The following is a 24,150-nucleotide window of genomic DNA, read 5'->3' as shown; positions in this document are numbered from 1 at the left end:
ATTTTAAACTATCCACCTTTTAAAACTTCTTTCATCATTTTAAGCTTCTTTTTCCTCCAGGCTAGGGCTGAGGTAAATTTTGACTCGTGTGATCCTGACTGTGTCAGTGGGCCTGTTTGTGAAGTCATGGAAATGCAGTCTGTATTAGGCAGATTCTGGTGATTATTTTGGTTAGGTTCATCAGATCCAGCTCCAACACTATTGCTGTCCCTCAGGCATTAGGTCACAACAACAACAAAAAACCCTATGAAAGTCCAAGAAAATGCCTGCCTCATATTTATTTGAGTCGCAACACAGGTTTGATGGCATGTATGACACACCAGTGGGCTGGACTTTTGGGACTGTGTGGTCACCAAAATAGGTCAAAGGCTATGTAACATTATCTCGTGAAGCCATTCTAGAATATTCCTGTAAACATTTGGCATCTCCTTGCCAATTGTGCCATGTCATTTGATTGCACAGGCCTTTTCTAGTGTCTCCAGGACCAGGGATGCATCAGACCCAGAGACCGTATGATCAGACCGAACGAAGAGACTATTAGTACACCTGCCACAAGTAGGCCTATCCTAACCCAGACTGCCAGATTTAGCTGGATATTGACTTCACCTCAGTAATCTCACCTTCCAGACATCTAACTGGCAAGGAAGAAGGTCTACGTGAATTCAGTTTTTCACAGTTTTTTTTTCTGTCACATACAAGCATGGGTGTATTTCTAGGTGTGGATGGTGGAGACACGTTCATACCACTTTTGAGATAAACCTAGCTTGTCTTCACCACTTTCTCATATAATATAATGAAAAACTTTACCAAGACAATTTGCCATAGGCTAGTAATGCCCCCACCACTTCCCAAGCCAGACCTAGACATTTGCACACGAGCAGAGTCAGATCAGTTCCATTATGCAAAACCCGGATAGAGTAGGCTAATATAAGTACCCCCAAGTGCTGAGAATTTGACACTTATGGAAAACCTTTTTTTTTAATTTCTCAGTTTTATACCTGTCATAATTATGACAACCACTAGGGGCTGAATATCCCTGCCTGGTTTTCACAGACCTGTTTTGTCTTACTCATTCTCACGTGACGGGGTGGTCCTAAAGTGCTGTTCACATGACTATTTTATTTCTTCCAAGCACAGCTGAGGGGGGCATCTCATCATCACTAGCATGAAAAGAAAGCAGCGGTAAAAAAGTGTCGTGACCTGACAGGCTTTTTGGGGCATATTTCAGCGCAGGACCAGCGTGAAGGACGCAAGGCAGGGTGAGGTTTGCAGCGGCTGGCTGAATTCGACGAAACGTTGAGCGCAGCGTTTGTAAAACGAGTGCGTAATTGTTTGTTTGTCTAGCCCCGAAGCCGTCCGGTTGGCGTTGTTGTGGGCCGAGCGAGCGCACTGAGATTCACTTTGGCAACTGACTGGAAACATGATACCTCACATTCGCAAGCAACCTCTCTCCACCAGCATAACACTCATCGTTGTGTTAGGTAAGAGACCCGGCTACTGAGCATCGCCAGCCCTGTGAAGTTGGCTAGCCAGCTAGCCAATGATTTGCTGTATTTTTGTAGCTTGTGTTGTGCTGTTAATTATCCCCACACCTGCTAGTAATTAATCCGTATAAAGTCATCGTGTTGAGCGGGATTTTCCCTCTCTCCTACTCCAGGTCATGACCCCTGTCGTACTATGCGTTGTTGTTTTTCTCGTTTGGTAAGATTGCAATAGGCGCATGCTGTCAGTGGTGCGCTAAACCGTATTGTCTCCCTGTCCCTCACGTGATTTTCCCCATGAAGGGCTTTGAGGCAAACCGCTGGCTAGGCACTGGCAAGTGTCAGCAGCATCGCCTGTTGTGTCATGATGACATTAGTTTGCAAAATAGCCGGTGTCTGCTGTTCCCTGTAGCCCATATAGGCATAACTAACAGGAACTGGTTGCCTGTTTCACAGCTATATTTACTAAGGCACTGATTAGATTTTGAAAAAAGTTCTGGCACCCTCAGAGGCCTATTTCAAAGATACTTGTTGGAAATATTTGGTATATCCAGGAGTCCAATGTAATATTTGTATTGGCCTAATTTTGTGTCAAAAAGAAGGCCTGAATTAATATAAAACAAATATTATCGGCCTGTATGCCCTCCATCTATGAAATCCATCCATCCATCCATTCATGCATCAATGTGTTTGTAATGTGGTAATTTCTCCTGCAAGAATTAATGGTGAACTTGTGTTTCCACAGTGGCCACACTACATCATAGCGTTGTGAGTCAGGAGGTGGCGGCCACCGCTGACCCCCAGGCGTCCCCTGGCAACCCAGAAAGGGGCGACTACAATGTCACCAACGGCAACGGAACAGTCTGCCTCATGGCTCGAATGGGACTGCAGCTCAACGTCACTTTCACTAACATGGAAAACAAGGTACTTCACACTTTAAACAAAGAGTGCGAGGTGGAGACGCACTTCCATGCTGACAACAAGACACATGCACACTTCACTAGCTGAGACACGACTTTCATTAACATAGAAAACGAGGTACTTGCCACTTAAGCAGAGAGAACAAGGACTTCAGTGCGGATGAGAAGAGCCATGCACACCCCACACCAGCTGACAGGCGGCTGTGTTCTCTCTGCCAGGTCATGCTGTGCTCGCGCTGGCCTCTTCTAAGAAGGAGCCAGTGGGCATCCTCTCAACACGTGCTGCCTCCTCAGGAGGAGATAGCATCGGTATATTTACAGTAAACAGCAGAATCCACTGTAGTTCTGCCTACCATCTCGCATTATTGAAGTTGTGTGAATTATTTATGTTTATGGATGGAATTATTATTATTATTATTATTATTATTATTATTATTATTATTATTATTATTAACAAACCCTTTGAGTGTTCTTTTTTGTTGTCACAAGATACTTTCTTTGCTTTTTTGGGTTTCCTTTTCGTTCAGTCATCTTTTGGTTTGTAGTTGGCAGACTTCATTCTGGATTCTTAAAAGAAAGGGTGCGCTTTTAAACACAATCGATTTTCGGTCTGAAAGTCATGATGGAATCTGAATAATTTACGCCAGATGGTGGCGGTTCCATAAAGTACTGTTGACAGAATCATTAGATTTGAAATGTATTTTGCGGTGAATCACGTTTTCTTTGAGACAAGGATTGGGGGTGGGGGGGAAAGAAAAAACCTGTGTGGAATTTTCGTTCATGGAAGAGATGATGAGATTCCATTAGCAGCAGTCTTCATACCATCTTGCTTGCGCAGAAATATGACCCCGTGTATGGCTGCCCTTATTGCTATCTCTACTCGCTCTCTGATGCACAACCAGTAAGCTTAATCGAATGGCAGCCGATATCCATTTCAGGTTGTGATTCCATGTGGATAGACTAGAGTGTTGCGAAGACTAATTCCATCAGCTCTCACATGCTCATAACCCCCCCACATAACATTCGTCATTCACTCCTCAGCTGTGAAAGGGTTAGCAAGCCTCAGCTCCATCTTAACACATCCTCTCTGGACAAATTAGCCAGCCATGTGCCATATAGTACGGAGAGGATGCTGGACTCGCTTCACACATTTTAATTGACATCTAAGCATACTCTCAGCTCTGTGTGTGTTTGTTTGTTTGGGTTTTGCATGTGCATGTGTACAGGGTCCTGACATTTTAATAAGAATTGGAATGTCAGTCAGGATGTAGAGGATAGTTTTGCAGTTGTTTGATTGGCTGTTGTTGCAGATGTTTAGTGATTTCAGTTATAAGGAAGCTCATGAATGTCTGAACTTAAATGGTCACTGTTTGACCTCCCATGAACATTTTGGAACCTTCCTAAAGTTTCAGTTTTTTCCAGACATGTAAATGTTTTTGAATGGTTTACCTGACATGTTGACATGATGAGGACGGAAGTTTCACTGTCGAAACATGTCAGGTAAAAGATAAAAACTTGTACATGTCTGGAACAAAAGAAACTTTAAGAATTGGTTTAATTTTTAGACATCATGAACTTCATGCATCTATTTTGGAACCTTCTCTCTCTGTTGTTTTTGTTTTTGGTGTTTTTTTCTCATTTAATAATTACCTTTTTGAAACCAAGATGACTTCATCAGTCAGTGTTGTCCAAACCGTCACAAACTGGTACAGGTGCACTATTTGAAATATAGGCCCGGATTAGTACAGGTCATATTTGACATAGAGGCCCATTGTCTTCATGCTTTTTTCTTTTTTGATGTATTTATTTATGTATTTCATTGTTGGTTTCTAATGTCAACTGCAATGTATTACCTGTAAGTTTATTAGCCATGAAATAGCCACAGCTGCTTAACTGGCTTTAACCCATTGACGCCTAAGGCACCTGCAAAAAAGGGTGCTGCATGCCTGAGCCCCTTTTAAGAAAAACTGCCCTCAGCCTATAAATATCTCAGCGTTTAAATGCAACTTAGTGCATATTTTTATGTGCTTCAGACCCAAGCTAAGACCTTCATCTTTCATTAGAATGTGTTCATTCATCTCAAACAAATAGAGATTTTAATAAAGTTGTCTCAAATCTCATGAGCCTGAATGTTGCGTAATGCAACTCCAGGCGCCAGGGCCAATGTTGCGCCACGCAACATCAGGCATCAATGGGTTAAATGAAAAACAAACAAACAAACTTTTATCTTTTTTGGTCCTGTCTAGACTGTCCAGGAGCTGGTGAACCTGCACCCCAACCTGACCAAGCCGGCGGGCTCCTGCTCTGGGGAGACAGCCACCCTCATCCTCTCCGAGGAGAAGACCAACCTCACCTTCTCATTCTCTCTGGTGAGATTACCACAGCACTTACAAAGTAGTCTGTCTTTGGTTTTAGTAAAGGCACACCATGTGAGGTGCACATGGCGGTCAGTAGTTAAGCTTTATGAAAAAACAACAATTGTCGTCACACACTCAGAACTTCATGCGTTATTTTTTAAAACTAAGCCAACATTTTTTTTTTTCAACCAATTATTTTTTCATAGAGATTATCACTCTCGCACATCATCTTGCATACTGATGACCGAGACTACAAAAAAGTAGGCTGGTCGTTCTAGTCATGCTTTGCTGAAAGCTGAAGGAGACAATCTGTAAAATGCATGTCTTTCAAGTACTGTATAGCTCTCCACTATGTTTGCCCTTTGTTCATGGGCGGCAACTGAAAACGTAGGGGGCTTTTACGCCTGTATTTCTTTCCATGTGTTCTATCATATTCATATTCTCTGTATGCCTTTTATGTGGGGTGGGGTCTGATTTGTTGGACCATTTCATCCAAAATCTCAAGTTCCCCAGTTTTGTCAAAGTACAAACTATGGCCCCACCGTGGCTCTAATGGTAGGGCACTGGGCTGCTACACCAGCGACCAGGGTTCGATTCTGGCTCAGGTAATTTGCCAACCCCTCCTCCATCTCTCTCCCCCAATTTGCTTCCTGTGTACCTATCAGCAATGAAGTCGAAAAGACCAAAAAAAAAATCTACCAAAAAAAACCCAAACTGAAGCAATGGATAGCTTGTGTGAAACACTCCACATGTATCCACGTCTGTCTCACATTTTAGGTGTGTATCCGAAAGTCCCTACTGCCGGCTTCCTATATAGAAGGCAAAACATATGGAAGTGCCTATGTAGTACATCTGAATACCCTTGTAAGCCCCCCAGTGAGCGATCTGGTTCAAAGTTATGTAAACGACGGTGCTGTAGTGCGTCCGATGAGTGCTTACTAGTGGCTGTTCTCTTAATAAAGAAGCTACTGGTCAGGGCCTACTGCCTACCACAGGTTTTGGATGACTGGGCTTGTAGCTGCTGCTGCCTTATGCTATATGTAACAAAACGGACCACAAGGTGGAGCTGTAGGCACTGATTCCTGTCTACGTTTTTTTGTTTTTTTTCACATCACATTTATTTGTGTGCCTGTCCTGCATAGTAACTGCCGTTTGGTTTTCCAGAATGTCACCTCCAAGAAGTATCACCTGAGCACCCTGTCCCTATCAGCGGCCTGGCCGGACATGGCAGGTGAGACTCGTTACGTTTGTTTGATGAAAGAGTGGAGCTGTGTTTGTAGACCTCATTTTCATTTTGAAACGGTGTGCTGACAGTATGTTTCCTCTTCTTATCAGTTGGCAGTTCAGTAATGAAGATAAATTGAGCTCTCATGAGGTTTCATGAGCAGAGCCCCTGCTAAGGTTTTGGATGCCCTAAGCATAGCTGGCCAGGTGCCCCCCATAATTAATTACAACAATACTTGCCATACGTAGACTTTGATTTGGAAACTTAAAAACACTTTCTAATTTGTATTAAGATGGTGAAATTGGTCCTTGGTGGTACTAACAGATCACAACAAATTCTAGACAACATTTTGCAGACTCAAAATGGTGCATAGTGTTATTTTAAACCCAGGGAATGGACATGTAACTGAGCGTTATGAGTAAATGAGTTATGGTGAGGACCATCTCAACGTGCTTTAAAAAACAACTATGTTTTTTAGTTGGGGGGGAAATGCTTTTATATAACATTTCTGCTGTGTATTACTTGATTCTCCTCTACAAATGTGTGCGTCTGGCAGTGGTCTGAACCAACTTTCAAGTCATGATGTGTGATGATTAGATTTGATACAGCATTATTGACAGTACCCATAGACACAGTATGTGAATACATAGCTATCTAGCTACAAACTTTTTATGTATTCACATCCTCAAGTTGTGTCATGGCCTTGCCATGTCATGTTTGTAATAATGTGCACTGCATTGTCCCTGCTAAATAAACTACAAATAATAAATAAATAATGAAAGGCAGTGCTCATGCGCTATATATAGGGGTGAAAGTAGACGGGTGCCCACAGGTGCGTTGCACCAGTATAACATTTACAGCAGTTGCACAGTACCGGTAAGAGAATAGGTTTATTCTAGCCTGGTCCTGACCATCCCATAATACTACCATTTCACTTCGTATTTATGGTCTGGCATTTGTTTGCTCTGAAGCGATTGTAGGAAGCAGGAAGTTTGCACTCAGTTATGGTTTGAAATTATTGGACACCTCTCACCCAATCGCAACAACATAGCGCAGACCAATGGCTCTGGCGCAGATGTGTACGTCATTGTCACGAGCGTCCTCCCCCTTTCGCCCCCACGTGGGGGGCGTATTCGATTATTGGCTGTTTTCTGGGGGGGCGTTGCGATCAAAATTTTACTGCTCCAGGCACTCCACAGAGAAGCACGGCCAGACTACAGTAGTGGAGCCAATCCTTTGGCGGAAGTACGTAGGATGGCTCGCGAGGCTAGGTTTATTCTGCCCAAAATACTACATTTGGGGAAAAAGTAAGGTGTGCTATTTATTATTAATTTTGGCCACACTATGCCATTTGAGACAAGTTTTCTTCCTAGGAAGAGACACCCAAAATGGTCATGCATATATCTGTAGTACACATGGTTGCTTATTTTGTTTGTTTATTGTTTGTTTGTGGGTGGGGGTGAGGGGGTAGCACCAGTAAGAAAAGAAAACTACTTTCAATATATCTATATTTAATGATGTCGATGACCTTCTCCTCAGATCTTCTGGGTGTGTCTGGCAGAAGTCTGGACTTCCCGCATGTCATAATATGATTAGTAGATGTGGTGTACCTATGTGCCATAAATGTTTTGTGTGTGTATATGCCTATCTCCTCAGCCCCTATGAGTGCGCCTGACAGTGATCTGGTGTACCTATGTGCCATAATGTGTTGTGTTGTGTTGTGTTGTGTATGCCCTTCTCCTCAGCCCCTATGAGTGGTCTGGTGTATCTATGTGCCATAATGTGTTGTGTATGCCTTTCTCCTCAGCCCCTATGAGTGCGGCTGGCAGTGATCTGGACTACCTGCGTGGCACTCTGGGCCGTTCGTACATGTGCCGTGAGGAGCAGGTGCTCATGGTCGACCCCTCCTTCTCCCTCAACACCTACCAGCTGCAGGTGCAGCCCTTCGGCATCAACTCGGGCGCCTTTGGCGAAGGTGAGTGAGCCGTGAAACCTGTGATTGACTGGACTTGACTTGACTTTTTCAGTCACTTTTTTTTGTTACTGTTTTGTAAACTCAGCATTTTGGCACATGTTTTCCATCACTGTTTACTGAAGTTTGTAGAATTTTGAAAAGTCAGCATTTTGGTCTCAACTCTGACACCTCTGGCAATGTGAGGTGCAAAAATTGGCTTGTGTTTTTCAGTCACTGTTTAGTTATAGACTTGTGTGTTGACAGTTGGGTTCAAAATGCAGGATGTGCTTCCTTCTTGATGTCCATAGCTTGTATTTGAGGTTTTCATTTGTGTGCTGATTCTCATCCTTTAATGATTGAAAATAGTCATGAATATATGCATCACTGTATCATCTTGTCCTGTGTGCAGTCGCCTACCAAAGAACCAATGAAACCCTGGTCTTCAGACATTTGTGGAAAAGGCTGTTGTGTTTGGTGGTGATGTTCATGGTGTTTCTGCTTTCCTCAGTCCATCACCTTATGTACAGTTCTGGATAGAATCCCAGTACTAGTCATTTCACATTCTTGATGAAAATCTAAATATAGCAACGGATGTCTAACAAATTAATTATTTAATCATCGATTGAGATACTCCCTGGGTAATAAGAAAGCGGTAAATAACTTAAGATTGTGCTTTCTTAATAGTTTTCCCCCAAATATCTTGTTTGTTCTTTCTGTGTCAAGTTCAGTCCCTGGATATTAGTGTAATGACCCAAGTTATAGGTAGGAGGGACTGTTTTGATTTCTTTGAACTGAAAAAAAGTGACCGCCTCAGGTTGTTGGTGGTTCATGCAGGTTTTCATACATGTGTGTTAACCCCACCCCTCTTCCTGCCTCTCTCTCTCTCTCTCTCTCTCTCTCTCTCTCTCTCTATCTCTCTCTCTCTCTCTCTCTCTCTCTCTCTCTCTCTCTCTATCTCTCTCTCTCTATCTCTCTCTCTCTCTCTCTCTCTCTCTCTCTCTGGTCTGCAGCGGAGGAGTGCGAGCTGGATGAGGACGACATGTTGATTCCCATCATCGTGGGCGCTGCGCTGTCGGGCCTGGTGCTCATCGTGCTCATGGCGTACCTCATCGGCCGCAAGAGGAGTCACGCCGGCTACCAGACCATCTGAGTAGCCAGAAGCCCTTACCCACCTTGCCCTGTTCCCCTTACCCCTCCCAAACCCTCACCCCTCTTGTCTCCGTGAAGCCGGAGAGCACAGCCAACCACCACCAACACTACATCCTTAACTGCCGCAAGCCTTCCCTTACCGACTACACCCAACCCTCAGCACTACCCACCATTTGCCTTCACCTGCTAGCCTACTTACCCCCAGAGCTTCTTTTGCCATTGAACACCATGCTACAGCCCCCGTACCCCACCCCACCATGCGCCATCCTCTTCTACTGCCTTTCCCTTCAAATGCTCCCCAGCATAAGTACCCCTCTGCCTTTATATACCGTGCCAAGGTTGGCCTTTGCTGTTCCAGGACTTCCAGATCTCTTGTGTATAAGAAAAAAAATCCAAGAATATAATATATGATGTGTAACGTGCATTGAAGACAGGCACTGTGTTCCCCACGGGGCTCACTCTCTCTGGCAGGGTGTAGTCAGACCCCCTGGGGAAGCAGGCACTTAAAAAAAACCTCACGCCTTCTTTTCTGTCCAGTTTTGCGTCTTAGTCTGTTTTGTAGAAGGAATGCGTTAGGAAGTGTTTTAACTGTTTATTTTTTTCTTTTCTTTTTGCTGCTTTAGCTCGTCTTCTCTCTGGTGTTGTTTTTGTCTTTTTTTCCCCCTTTTTTTCCACCCTACCGCTCATGTAGACAATATTGAGATGTTCCCAGTACTTATACAACAAACCAAGAAAAAGGAAATCATTTTGACTGACATAACGTTTGCCTCTGTGCCCCTCACATGTCTGTGTGACCCATGTATTTAGCTCCCCCCCTTCCCCCCCTTTTCAGGTGTACATATTTACATAGTCCTAACACTAAAGAAAACTTAATCGGCCTCCATTTGAGGTCCTTACTGCTAAAAAAAAGTGGCTTTTCACTGGCACCTAAAATCAGTGGGATTACATTTCCATTTAACTGCATTTTGTGGGCGTTTTGTCACACAGCTCCTCTCTCACCAGTTGACATAGTAAGATAAAAGCAGAAGGGGTTTAGCTTTCAGAGTAGGTCCACCAATTGATTTGAGACAAACATTGAGTATTTCTCCAAGTGAAGTGTCCTAGCCTAGTAGGTGTTACTCGTCCTAGCAAGGCTAGGACATTGCACTTTGAGAAATACCTCTGGACGTAGCTGTTGGTACCTTAATTACCAAATTCTGTCCCAAGGGAAGTAAATTCCACAGGAAGCCTTCAAGAGCTCTGGGCTCCACACCATGTGGCACATGCTTGGAATCTGCTGAGCTGAGCGGAGGGGAGTGAGCGATGTGTAGAGAGTGGGCGGATGGGGAGGTGTGTGTGTGCGCGTGCGTGTGTGTGCGTGTGTGTGTGTGTAGCTGGGCCTCACCAGCTGAGTCTTGGCATGTGTTAGTGGTGGCTTGTATTCAGAATCACACTAAGGAAGTCACAGTACAATTGGGACTAGGCATCATCTCTCAGCTTGCCGGTGCATGCATCACAGTGGGACAAACATCACTGAAACGTAGAGGCTGGAACACGCGGTAGCTTAGTTTAAGTTATTATTATATGCAAACACGCGCACATAATAAAAACGTAAAAACTAAGTTGCAGTGTGTTCCAGCTTCTACGTTTCACAATGAGGAAGCTGAGAATGTTGCTACTACTACTACTACTGTGCAGGGTCGCTGCAATACAATGTTCCAGGCGGACTGTTACATGCTAGGTCATCGGATAATAAGGTGTTTTGTGTGTGTGTGTGGGAGATATTGTTACTATGTACAGGGTGTTGCACTGCACTGCAGAGCCAGGACTCTTCACTGGTTTGGATTCTCACTGTTCTCCAACAGTAAAGCGTGCACTTGCCTCGAGTGGGGTGTAGGTACAATACATGAAGTGCAGTTGATCTATAAACTGAAAAAGGTACTACGTACAAATGACTGCTAGCCATTTACTAGTTATTTAAATTGTTTTAATAGCGAATGTTTGAATCACTTTTGAAATGCTGTGATTTCAATAAAAAGGGACAAATGAGAATATTTGTGGATTGTGTTTTGAGTGTGTGAAACTGCACACGTGTTCTGTGAACTATATGTGCAAAGTGGAGGAGTTATAATGAAGAGCAGTGCCACCGTGTGGTCAAAAGTATTTCTTCATTTCTCAAAGCAACATTTCTCTACATTCATGGATGGCTGTCTTCAAAAACAGTACAAAAGCAATTACCTTTTAAATAGGCAGTAGAAATTACAGCATAATGGATCTTTTACAGTACAACAATTCATCTGTTTACCAGTTTAAAAAAATAAACCATAAAACAAACTTTAGGGACATCTGGCTGGCCTACCTTTTATACACAAAACTACAGATTTTTTTGTTAAATATGGAATGCCATCTCTCTTTATAGAAGATAAGAATTTAGATACAAATTTCCAGTCCCTCTGGTGGACACCACAGGGTAGTGCAAAGCATAGTCATTAGAGTATCCTGCGGGGAGTCCACGGCAGCTACAGGTGAGGAATGTTTTGAGTGTACGGATAAGGAGGAGGAGAGAGGAGGTCGATCATGTCAGCGGCGCATGGCAGCCTCCTCAGCAATGATGCGCTCTCGACACGTCTCCCGAAGCTTTTTTATCGTTGCCATCGACAGACTTCCAGGTTCTGAGAAGATTTTCTGCAACAAGATATGGCAGTAAGTATTCAATTCTATATTGTATAACAAAATATTTCATTTTCAATACATATAGTTTATGCAATTTTACAGTTTGGGGCACATTGAATCCACACAAATGTGACTAAAATATTGACACCATTTTCAACAGCTTAAATGCAAGAGATGTTTCATTCACTCCTGAATTAAACATGCACTATGTAAACAATGTTTGTAATTACAAGCACTTGAACGCCCAAGTTCATGCTCCTCCTCTCCTGTACTCACAGGAGAATTGATACTATAATTAGCCTGGCCACCAGTATAATGTTACTGTAGGCTACTGCAGCGGTTACCAAACTTTTTCAGTGGGGACCCCCTTTTGAACTTAGGAATTGCCTCTGCATTTTTTTGGCCATTAATATTGCTAGATTTTACATTAATAGTTTATCCACAGATATTGCTAGAAATCCACAGGATTGTAAATCTATTAACCATACAAGTGAATACTGTTACTGACAAAATTATGGGAATTCTGTTAGCTGTTAACCTGTGGACTTTGCGTCTTTATGCAATGTCCTTTTCTGTCCCTTCAGTACCTCTGCGACCACCCTAGGGGTCCTAACCCCCAGTTTGGGAACCACTGCTGTAATGGTTGTTTAATGCAATGCTGGGCGTAGCAGGGCAGAAAGAGGCTGTGTGTGTGTGAGTGTGTTGGCAACCCCACCTGCATGAAAGGGTGGCACTCTTCCACAAACTCCCCGTGGGTGATCTGCTTGAAGCGGTCGCAGACGTCCGGGAGGTTCTGGGCCTGCAGTAGGAGTGGCTGGTGGTGGCGGATCAGCGTGAGGGATACGCGGAACAGGATCTTAGAACCCTCGTAGAACAGGCAATCCCAGATCCTCAGTACTGTCTATCGGTCGAGAGAAAGATGTTGAGGGGAAGCAAAGAACAGGGACACATGATCACAAACAAGAAAACAAAAGAACACCATTCAACTTCTCTAGAGAACATGGAGGTTTCAAGCTGGCGTGTTTCCTCAGTACTGTTTAGAGGTCGGGAGGAAAATGATGAGGGGCAGCGGAGAAGCAAAGAACAAAGAGGAACTTTATCATTATAAGGGCTCTAAAGTAGCCTCTTTGTGCAGATGGGGTTGCTGGTGGACATATTCACTATTTGCTAAAAATACTCAACTACATCATAACAGCATTGCTATGACATTACCGAGAGCCTTGAGTAACAGATTAAGACTTGGTCAGTTTTGGTCTTGGTCACAATTTTGGTGTCAGTAAGGTTATAACATTGGCTCTGGCCAGTTGGCAGGTGTTAACCCCTTTGCGCAAACACTGGTGAAAATCCAGTTTGGCTGGTTAAAAAAAATTTCAAGCCACTTTGACTGATAGTGTATGAATGTGTCACTAAAAAGATTTAACATCTCCTAGTCCAATTGGCTAATGATGAAAATGGTTAATTTATAGCCCTGATTACCAACGAAAATGGTTAAAACAGAAAATAACAAACACTCAACTTCTCTAGAGAACATCTTGACCCACATGGAGGTTTCAAGCTGGCGTGTTTTCTCCTTTAAATGGGGACTGGATCCCTCATGCACCAAACAGGTGCACCTACAGTACGTACACGTACAGCCTACTGGGGCCTATTACTACAAAGATGGCTCAGGAGTAAACCAGGTTAGGTTAAAAGGTAAATCATCTAACAGAAAAGCCTGGAGTCCTCATTTTCTTAAGAACCTGATTTAATCCTGAACCAGCTTTGTAGTATACTGCCCTACAATATCAGAACGCAGTATCTTGAAAATGGTCGAAAATGGGTTTAGACCGGAAATTGGCTTTAAAATACCTTCTTTTTCTTGTGTTAAATTTTTTTGGCCCAACTTGGTCCCGTTTCGGAAAAAAACGCAAAAAACTGATTATACTGCGCTTTTTGGTTTTAGGAGGTTACGTCATATTAGCCAAGAACGCAGTATAACGCGCATTATACTGCACTTCTCCATTGACACCGTGGTTTTGGTGTAGACAGTAATACCACAACAGAGCGCAGTATAATGATTTTTCAGCTAAAAAGTAATGAGAATGTTGTTTTTTTTTGCTTTTTTCTTGTGTGCATAAATTTTCACCATAAAAAAGTATTATATGGAAGTGTCATCACCACTTTACCTCCAACACAGTCGCGTGGACAGAAAGGAAACTTTAAAGCCTTTTTTCTCAGTTTGGTATTTTGAATTATACTGCGTTCTGAAATTGTAGGGCAGTATAGACCCCAGGCCCAGGTGTCCTGGATCATATTCCAAAGGGGTGGATATTAACCCAGACTGAGTTATAATCCACATACAAGAGACTTAAAGGGGTATGCCACTATTTTGGGGCTTAATACAGTTAAAATCATTGGCTGGGGTTTATAAAGGTGGTATAGTGTCTTATTTTTCATGTTAAGCATTGTCTTGCTTTAAGACAAGTTAAAAGAGGGAATATGTCGCTAAGCTAGTGAAAGTCAATGGATCTGTGTAGCATTGCTACATGCTACACGGATCCATTGACTTTCACTAGCTTAGCGACATGCTCCACTGGTGGAGACATGAATATGTATTGAAAGTGAGTCATATATGTAGCAGAATTGTAGCATACATTTCTAATTTGGTGCCTTCTTGGCCGAGAAAAGGCAGAAAATGACTTTTTAGTGCTTGTGGATTTGTGACAACAATCCCCATAATGCATTGCAATGCTCAAGTTCCACATGCCACACCCGGACAGCTCTGCCAGTGACTTATTGGAGCCTCAATGCCAGTGATTTCAAAAGCACTGGCACACTGATCTGTGATAGGTCTGTTAGTGCATTAGGTTCAACCCCCTATGGGCGGGGTTGAAGGGGTAGGAAAAATGCTTGTAGTCTCAACAGAAATCCACCTCTCTTACACTTTCTCCTACAATGATGCTAAATGACGATTTTTACATCATTGTAGGAGGAAGTGTTAAGAGGTGAATACGGATTTCTCCTGTCTCAGGGAGAATTGAGAGAGTGTTACACGACCATTCAAAAGTATGACTGGGTGTCTAGCAATGGCCTAATGCAAATGGGTGTAGTGTCCCTTTAAAGGTTTACCCTTCAATAACAAGTCTCTTCTATTAGTAGAGATATCATTTGTTCAAGTCAACAGATTACCTGGGAACAAATGCCTTACCCCCTTTGGCAATATGCACTTATTTGTCAAGCACTACTAAGCCGGAGTTGTATAAAGTGGAGGTGCCCTTACAGATGTAATTACATTTGTTGTATGATATTACAACGTTGAATCCATGTAGTATACCACTGGTGTTGTAATTACACTCGTTAGAGTACCCCTACGTCTACCCCTGTGCTGAGCCAGAGCCTGTAAACTAGAAAAAAGAAGCTGATTCTGTAGTAAACCAGGTTAAGTTAACCTTGTGGCAGAGGTAATGCATCTGATAAAAGAGCCTGGTGTCCCCATTTTCTTAACTAAATGATGCCTGCAGGTATACCTATTAGCAGATTTACCACTTCATGCAAGTTAACGTTGCCAGGTTTATCACTAAACCATGCTCTTAGTATACCCAGTCAGCTTCCCTGACCCCTTCCCACAGTTCAGCAGTAGCTTGGAGCTCACATTACCTCGTGTACATAGGCAGGGTATCAGTGGAATGTACTTACACGTAACCCCCCTGTTATCGATACGCCAGGACCATGGCCAGCAACCAAGACTAGTACACATGACTATCAGCACCCAGCATCAAGCACGGCAACAGATAGCCAAACTCAAGACTATACATGACTATCAGCACCCTGCACCAAGGGGCCTATATTAAGAAGCTTGTTGAGGAATAAACCAGGTAAAGTTAAGAGGTAAATCATCTAATAGAAGAGCCTCTTCCATTTGATGTTTAACCCCTTAACTTAACCTGGTTTACTCCTGAACCAGCTCCTTAGTATAGGACTCCAGGCTCTTCTATTAGATGATTTACCTCTTTACTTAACCTGGTTTACTCCTGAACCAGCTTTGTAGTATAGCTCTTCTATTAGATGGTTTATCTCTTAACTTTACCTGGTTTACTCCTGAACCATGTTCTTAGTATACCCCTCCCCAGTACAGGTCTATCTCACCTCCACAGGCAGGATGTCTATGAAGAGGCAGATGAACCAGCGTGACACCACCAGGGACCACATGACGCCGTGCTGCTCCATGAGGCGCCACACCGCCGGCACCTTGGCCTTCACCAGCTCCCCCAGCACCTCCTGGTCCGTCTTCAGACCCAGCATGGCCGCCGTGTAGTAGTCTGTCCATAGAGGTAGAAAATAACACTAGAGAGGACACAGCAATTTGCGACAGCACTGGGAAATGGCAGATGGAGCTTCCCAACTTCCGTAGGTAGTGTAGGTACCTTCAGGCAATGCAAGTCAATGGAGAACACGCCCACCCCTGTCAAAAAATTGACTAAAACTGTGTGAATATGAAGTAACACATGAATCAAAGACCAGATTTGAAATGTCAGGCTAAATATCTACTTAAATCATATGAGTCGATAAAATACATTTAAAAATCAAATCATATATTTTATGAACATAGTTAGCGACACACTTCAACACTTGTCCTTGTATAGTGTGTTGATGGACATTTTCACATGATTAGGCCATTTTTGACAGAGGTGAGCCTCGCTCTCCGTTAATTTCCATTTCTCTGATCTACCTACAGATAATGGCCGCTACAGATTGCCGTAAAAAGGGGGGCGGGGTCACCTCTAGTGTTATTTTCTACCTCTATGAGTCTGTCACATCATTACATTACATTACATTACACTTAGCTGACGCGTTCATCCAAAGCAACTTACAGTTGGTTGTAAACCAGGGTTTCCCAAACTGGGGTGCGTGCACCCCTGGGGGTGCGTGGCCTGCCATAAGGGAGTGCGCGAGCTATGGCAGATATGTGAGTTTTTATTTTATTTTATTTTATTTTATTTTTACATTTTATTGAAATGTACAAGGGGGTGCGCAGGGGAAAAAGTTTGGGAACCCCTGTTGTAAACTAATGAATCCGGGTTACCCATCACTGCATTATCTGCCATATCTTCATCCACACATTACATTACATTACACTTAGCTGACGCATTTATCCAAAGTGACTTACAGTTATTTACAGGGTATTGGTTAAAGCCCCTAGAGTAATGTGGGATTAGGTGCCTTGTTCAAGGACACTTCAGCCAATGATGGAGATGTAGGGAGAGGTAAGGGGGGGATTCGATTCTGCAACCCTCTAATCTCAAGACCAAGACCTGTCTCTAATGGTGCACTTGTGCACTTCAGGCACTATGTTTCAGTGTGTGGGGCACAATGACTACACACTGAAACACAGTGCACAAGTGTGCCATTTGAGACATGTTACACTTATCTAACCATTAGGCCACAGCTTCCACTTGATGAAGGAATGACATAATTTCACACATCTGAAGACGTCAGGTAAGGAGCGTCTTTTAATCATTCATTTATATTGCACTGTACAGTTCTGGCCTACCCAAAGCCATTTTGTCCGTGAACGGGACGAGTGTGGCATTATGCATTTACCCCCATTGACTTCTGCAGTATGTGTGGCTGTCAGGGCTTAACACTAACACACGCCAGGTAGCCAAATGCGGGTGAAAGTCGGCGTTGGCTAGTAGATACCGAAGGTTCACTAGCCATTCTGGCGGGTCCGTTACTATTCTGAATGATGAGGCACCGCATTTTGTAGTTTTTTTCTTCGGACCGTCTTTGCTACAAAAGCAATACAATGCGCTTTCGCGAGCCTACAATACCCATGAAGCACCTGTGTCACGTGTCACCTGTGTCTCACGCAAGCCAGGAATCTGATAGGCCTAGAGCTAGTCTTACGAAGAGGAGTGACAGCGAGCTACCGGGACATCAGCGTGCGCTTCGAAATGTCACTGGAAACCTTCACATGAAAATAAAGTAGCGAAGTTCATCTCAACTGACCTGTTTTGCGATCTGTCATTACTACATTACTTAGTAGGCTAGTAGTGGTCATTAAACTGACCAAAGCGAGAGAAAAACATGTCAGTCTGTCTTACTCTTGTGAAAGTCTCATTAGCGCAGTGATAAGACAAGGACACATGCGGCATTAATAATGTTTGGTTTAAATTATTTTCTGATTTGCCTGTGTCTTCATACCTTAATATTCCTCCATGTTTCTTGTGCTGTTGTTCCCGACTGTCAACCCGTTCTTAAAAAAACGCGCAGTAGTAGCCTTCCAGACTGCACAAAAGCATTGCATGTCCCTTCGCAGGTGCCCGTCTCGCCCGTTTGTATTTTACAACTCACTATTAAACGGAATGAAAGGAAGTCGTAGCCCCTTCTGTAGTTACCGCATCTGTGTGTGCTTTCTAGTGGATACTTTTATAAGCAAATATCCCAGAAGAGGTGTTATTCCACATCCATGTCCGAGGACCGGCCAACTTGGCAATGACTTAAGGCTATCTACTTTGCGCATTAATTTGGACGGCGACCTCCACAGATAGGCCTATATGATAGGCTATGAAGAAGTCCCTCCAGATTAAAGACGAAAATATTTTGCTCTCGTGTAGCTTACATTTGTGCCCTTCCACAACACTGTGCTTGGTGTTTCTGCATGGTAGCCTAAATATAGCCTACTATAGGCCTAGGCTATGCCATTCCTCAGATCAGTAAATCTGTTCTTTGCATAGCATGCATGCATGGACCAGTTAATAGGCCTAACAATTCTAATTGCCCTATATTATATTATATTATATTATATTATATTATATTATATTATATTATATTATATTATATTAGGCCTATATTATATTATATTAGCCTACATTACATTATTAGGGCCAGCCTATTTTATAATTAATTAAAGCTGCTATGATGGCTAAGAAAATTATGGCTAGTGAAAAGGCCCAATGGCTAGTGAGTCAGGAAAACCACTAGCCAAAATGGCTGGTAAGCGAAAAAGTTTGTGTCAAGCACTGGTGGCTGTTGGTTAATTTGTGGTGCCTGGCCTTTATTCTGTGGTGCTGTGCCACAGAATGGTCTATGTATGGGATACACTGCCCTGGTGTTGAGTAGGAAAGAGGGCCAGGCCCCGCCATGACTCAAACGGTAGGGCACTACACTGTTACGCTAGGGACCCGGGTTCGATTCAGGCCCAAGATTATTTCCCAATCCTCCCCCATCTCTCTCTCTCTCTCTCTCTTGCTCATTTCCTGTCCCACCCTTCACTGTCTGACTCCTGTCCAAATACAGTTGAAATAACAAACAAAAAAATAGACTATCTAAAAAAGAAAGAGGGACAGACCTGGTAATATCCTGCCCAGCAGAGCGTCCATCAGCCAGAAGGACTTCTCTTCGTCTTTAGTAATTATGATCAGATAGCCAGCGATGAAATTCATGCCCTGCAACAACAAAACGGCACACAAACAGCTTGTCAGTATAGCAAAGCTGCAGGAACATGACTATTCTTCATACACCATCCCGTTTGCAAATGAGAAAATGACATTAGTATTGAGCTTTTGTAAGCTATTGAAATACAATTCTGTTGTCGTTGGATGTCATCACGAGGCCACAAGCAAGCAAGTGAGCAAGGGAGGACGGGAGTCCGCATATCGGAATCCACCCAAGCACACAGACCCTTCTTGAGTTTGGCTATCTGTTGCCGTGCTTGATGCTGGGTGCTGATAGTCATGTGTACTAGTCTTGGTAGCTGGCCATGGTCCTGGTGTATCGATAACAGGGGGGTTACGTGTAAGTACATTCCACTGATACCCTCCCTATGTACACGAGGTAATGTGAGCTCCAAGCTACTGCTGAACTGTGGGAAGGGGTCAGGAAATCCGACAAGGGGGGGAACAAATGGGTCAGTTGACCCGGGCCCAGAGAGTATGAAGGCCCAGAATCGGGTCCTCATTACATTGTATGTATTGGGGTGGGGACCCTTCAGATGGCTGTCCCATGCCCAGCCTAAGCTGCCAAGTAGCCCTGGAAGGAAGGGGTCGATCACTCTCCATGCCAAAGCACGTGGTGTGTGGTCTAGGACAGGTATGCAGGGTCTGGATCTCCTGAACGTGGGAAAGAAGCAGAGACCACACCTCCCTGTACCCAAGGCTCCTCTTACCCAAACAACTCCAACTCACCAACCACCACCACATTTACAGTCAGGGAAGCCAACAGGAGGGTGACAAAGGGGTCAGTTGTCCCGGGCCCAGGCAGAAGGGGGGGGGAAACTGGGTCCTCGTTACATTGCATGTGTTGGGTGGGAGGGGGCTTTCAGATGACTTTGTCCCGGGCCAAGCCAAAGCTGTGAGCGGCCCTGTGTACAGTCAACTTGTCTCACTCTGTACTTCCTAATGTGAACGTCCCCCATAGTGACCAAACCTTGTTTTTTTTTTCTTATATTGCAAGTCATTTTGGATGAAAGTCTTGAAATGTAATGTAGTGATGTTGAGCTGTGGCTGAACAAATACGTTTTCCAAACCAAAAAGCAGTCCCGGTTTTCCACCTAAATCAGCACCAGAATGAAGTGTAGCCTGGCTGACACAGTTTTTCCAGGAGTCCTCTCGGATCATGACGAGAGCACACCCACACAGACTCAGGGCTTTACACATGGGTTTGGCCACAACCAGGAAAGGTAATTACAAGCAACAACAACAAGGAAGCAAACATGGTAGTTTTGAAGAATGAACTGATGATCTGCAGTGATTAAGTCCAGCAAAGGGCATCCAGGTTTTCCTTACTCCTCAAATCAACACAGGAAACCACAGGAGGAAGTTTTCATATAACCAAAATCAAGCAGAAGATGGGAGAAAAAATGATTGCAGAGCTATTTTCATTCTGCTGATGGTGAAGTAACCATATCTAAGGGAAAGTACCAATTCCCCGCCCTGAGGCCTTGTAGTTGGGCTACATAATTACAACAGTATATGAAGAGTTCAGGTGCAAAAAGCCCTAACTCCATTTCTGAAGACCTGCACTTCTATATTTTTAGAGAACCCAGTTGTTGGTTTGGTATACATTCATGTACTTGATAATACATATAAATAGTTATATTACATAAATAAATTTAAAAAATGCAATTTTGATAGCTTTGTATTAAATAAAAATGAATTAAGATTATTTTCTGAAAAGGCACTTAGGGGGTTTTGCATCTGAACTCTTCATATGTACTGTATATTATGGAAATTGAATGCAAGTAGCTATGGTATTCAAGCTGTGATTTTTGTATGTTTGACTGGTTTTGCCATCTTAAATGCCACACTATTTACAAACACGGTAAAGTCAGTTTGGTATTAATGGGATAAAAGGAACCCTCAGTAAGTTGGCAAATCACTACTATTACCAATGGAAACTGGGTTTTCGAATAAGGCTTTTTTTTTTTTTTTACTTTCTCCAAATCGTGTCGTAGCTCTGCTAAGTCTATTCTCTTTTAGCCTTTTGAATTACACATTAGCAAATCTCATGGAAATGTAGAGTAATGGGGCTTAAAACCCATTTGTATATGACCAACTTAGACACTCCTAAATGCCCAGAGGCATTTCAAAACACAGATTTTGAAGAGAAGCCTCTTCAATATCAATATCTCAACCGATGGCTAGGAAAGAGAGTTATAGGAAATAACATATTCCAACTCTTGCACTACAAAAGGGGTTGCATGTGGTTAAGATTTCTAAAACGTACTTCCATCCAAAATGTCAAACATAGTCCAAGAGTTTCCATATTATTTTCATATTCAAAGCAGGTAACACACCAACCCAAAAAAGTGAGTTGGCAACCCAAGCAACACATTTGATTTGCAAAATATTTCCAACTTCACGTACTATTTATAAAACTTAACATCAACACATGAACAAATGAACCCGGAAATGCGAAATAAACGCTGGGTGTACTCTCTCCTCATTTATCATTCTCTATAATCAAGCCCTTTTCCTGTTTAAATTGTTGATTAAAAGACACACTGCCATATTATTTTATCCCATGGTGGTTTCACAGGAAAATTAATCCAATTACATCTTCCCCTCCCTTTTGCAATACTCTATGCTTAATTTTGCTCCTTCTCAGTGATTTTCAAAATTTCTGGCTGGGTTTCATGTACAGAGATTAAAACTCATTACAAAGCTAAGGTTTTGGTTTCCAATGGGAGTTTCCATTGAAGTGTTGTTTTTTCTGATTCTGGGATTGAGCTTGGATCTCTAATGCTTCTCTAATCCTACCATTGTTATTCTCTTCTCACACCCAATCCGAACACCTAAATATACCACAAAGAAAACAGTAGCAATAATCTCTTACTTGTATCCCAGTTTCAGCCTTAACAATGTTGCAAAGTTGATCAGACATGTCATGCCTCAAAACCTTCCCAGATTTTATTTTTAAACAAAACTTTTGAAGAGTCAGAGCTACTATTGGTTTCTGTTGTAGGAACAAAAGATTATACAAAATTTCACTGGAGATATGTGAAAATCCATGCTCAGCAGATCCAAACACAGAGAGAGAGAGAGAGAAAGCGAGAGAGAGAGAGGATTTGAAGCAGACATCCATAAAAAGTGTTCCATCTATTCAAAAAGCTTCAGCTGCCCCACTTAATGAGGCCATTACTGGGAAAGGGGGAAACCGGGGAGGGCAAAGAGGGCATATAATAGTTTCAGCAGATACAGAACAAGCCCTCCCTTTGTCTACCGCCTGAACAAACCCACAAACCAGAGACAGATACACTACAGGCTCTATCCAATAATATCATGGACAGGTAGGCAGGGAGGTATGCATACAGGCTGGCTGGCAGGCAGGCAGGCAGTTCTACCTGTTAGTATACCGTTTCTCAATGGGGGCGGTACAGCCCCCGGGGGGCGTTGGGGAGCTCTAGGGGGCGTTGAGGAGGATACAGCTGAGAGGGGGAGGTGCTTAGTTGCCATTTGAGGGCCATTAATCCATTTAATTTTTAAAACTGAGGGGGGCGTTGTCAGGCCTATGATGAGATCAAGGTGGATTGGGAGGCTTGAAAAGGTTGAGAAGCACTGTGCTCTAAATTAACACTAGCCATGCGGCCAAATGCTGGTGAAATTTCAGTATGGCTGGTAGAAAAGACTTACTAGCCACTTTGACCCATTAGTGAGGGTGTGTTTGCTTAGTAAGATTACCTTCTACTAGTACTAGCCATTTTGGCTAGTGATGAAAAAGTAGAGCCCTGATCATGAACAAGTATGATAGCGCAGCATAGTACCTGGCAGTATCCGACATCTTTGTTGTGGTGTCCGTACGCCAGGAGCACGTTGTACAAGGCCGTCTGCAAGCAAGACTCGGAGGAACTCCGGAACAGAACGTTGTCCGGGAACGTCCTGTGCATGTCTGTTAAAGGGCACCAAGCAAAGAGTTGAAGACCTGAACCGCACGCACCAATGACCAAAACACAAACAAACAAGCCCTCTCTGTTCGTGTGGCATGTTCTGCTTTTTTTCTGTGGCATGGCAGGGCATGCTTTTTCCCCCTGTGGTTGGTGTGGCATGTTCCTTCCTCAACAGTGTTAATCTATTTAGGAGTTTGTAGTTACTGCCAGATGGGTTTGAGGCAAGAGGACTGTTTAATGGCTGCATAGCAGACAATCTACCTAAACCACTGACCCGTATCATTGACTTAAACACTTCAAGATTCATCCTGACACGCGCGCGCACACACACGCACACGCACGCACGCACGCACGCACGCACGCACGCACACACGCGCGTGCACCACGCGCGCACACACGCGCGCACACACACACGCGCGCGCGCACACACGCACGCCACACACGCACGCACGCACACGCGCACACGCGCACACGCGCGCGCGCGCACGCACTCTCTCACACACACACACACACACACACACACACACACACACACACACACACACACACACACACACACACACACACACACACACACACACACACACACACACACACACACACACAACATCCATACATATAAAAAGGCTCGTCACTGCTTTTGTTTTGCCGAAACCTGATTCTATCTAGGCCCAGCCCAGACAAACAATAGCCAAGTCTTTGGTTCGCCCTCAACCCCCCCAAAGGTTACAGTGTAAACAATAAAGGACTAGCCTAACTGTAGAAATTCTATCTAGCATGATCCTTAATAAAATATGGCAGATTTGACCTTGACGAATATTCCTGAAAGTGAAAGGTGCACACATTCAGAATAAAAAAATTCAATGTGTTACACAATGTGAGAAAGTGATCTTCACACTGGGTGTGATCCAAGAATATTTTATGGCTTTACACAGGCGACATGCACCTGACTAAGAGATGTTGCCTATGTAAAGCAATAAAATATGCTTGGAGCAAAAGACCAAATGCACAGGAGGGTAGTCCAAGAAGGTGCTGGTGTATCAGCTA

At 43.4% G+C, this 24,150-nt stretch overlaps 2 protein-coding genes across 4 annotated transcripts in view; one reads left to right on the top strand and one right to left on the bottom strand.

The window, feature by feature from the left end:
- Positions 1–1,082: 1,082 nt before the first annotated feature.
- lamp1b (lysosomal associated membrane protein 1b) lies at positions 1,083–10,049 on the top strand. 2 transcript variants are annotated; one of them, XM_063213842.1, is made up of 7 exons: positions 1,083–1,259; positions 1,353–1,481; positions 2,227–2,405; positions 4,648–4,770; positions 5,923–5,989; positions 7,791–7,958; positions 8,948–10,049. In XM_063213842.1, the coding sequence occupies exons 2-7, from the start codon at positions 1,421–1,423 to the stop codon at positions 9,085–9,087; spliced, it is 738 nt and encodes a 245-aa protein (XP_063069912.1). In that variant the 5' UTR covers positions 1,083–1,259; positions 1,353–1,420; the 3' UTR covers positions 9,088–10,049. The 2 variants fall into 2 exon arrangements, with proteins under 2 accessions (XP_063069912.1, XP_063069911.1); XM_063213841.1 differs by having other exon boundaries at positions 1,345–1,481.
- Positions 10,050–11,216: 1,167 nt separating this feature from the next.
- The window catches only part of LOC134461080 (growth hormone-regulated TBC protein 1-A-like), a 16,609-nt gene continuing 3,675 nt past the window's right edge, over positions 11,217–24,150 (bottom strand). For both annotated transcript variants that reach the window (XM_063213840.1, XM_063213839.1), the window contains 5 exons: positions 22,981–23,105; positions 19,069–19,165; positions 15,864–16,036; positions 12,454–12,639; positions 11,217–11,750 (listed from right to left, as the gene is read on the bottom strand). In XM_063213840.1, coding sequence (XP_063069910.1) covers positions 11,646–11,750; positions 12,454–12,639; positions 15,864–16,036; positions 19,069–19,165; positions 22,981–23,105 — 686 coding nt within the window. In that variant the 3' untranslated portion in view covers positions 11,217–11,645. The remainder of the gene's footprint in view (positions 11,751–12,453; positions 12,640–15,863; positions 16,037–19,068; positions 19,166–22,980; positions 23,106–24,150) is intronic.

Source organism: Engraulis encrasicolus, chromosome 13 (assembly GCF_034702125.1).
Source record: "Engraulis encrasicolus isolate BLACKSEA-1 chromosome 13, IST_EnEncr_1.0, whole genome shotgun sequence".
NCBI lineage: Eukaryota > Metazoa > Chordata > Actinopteri > Clupeiformes > Engraulidae > Engraulis > Engraulis encrasicolus.
This window is presented reverse-complemented; position numbering and strand designations above follow the sequence as displayed.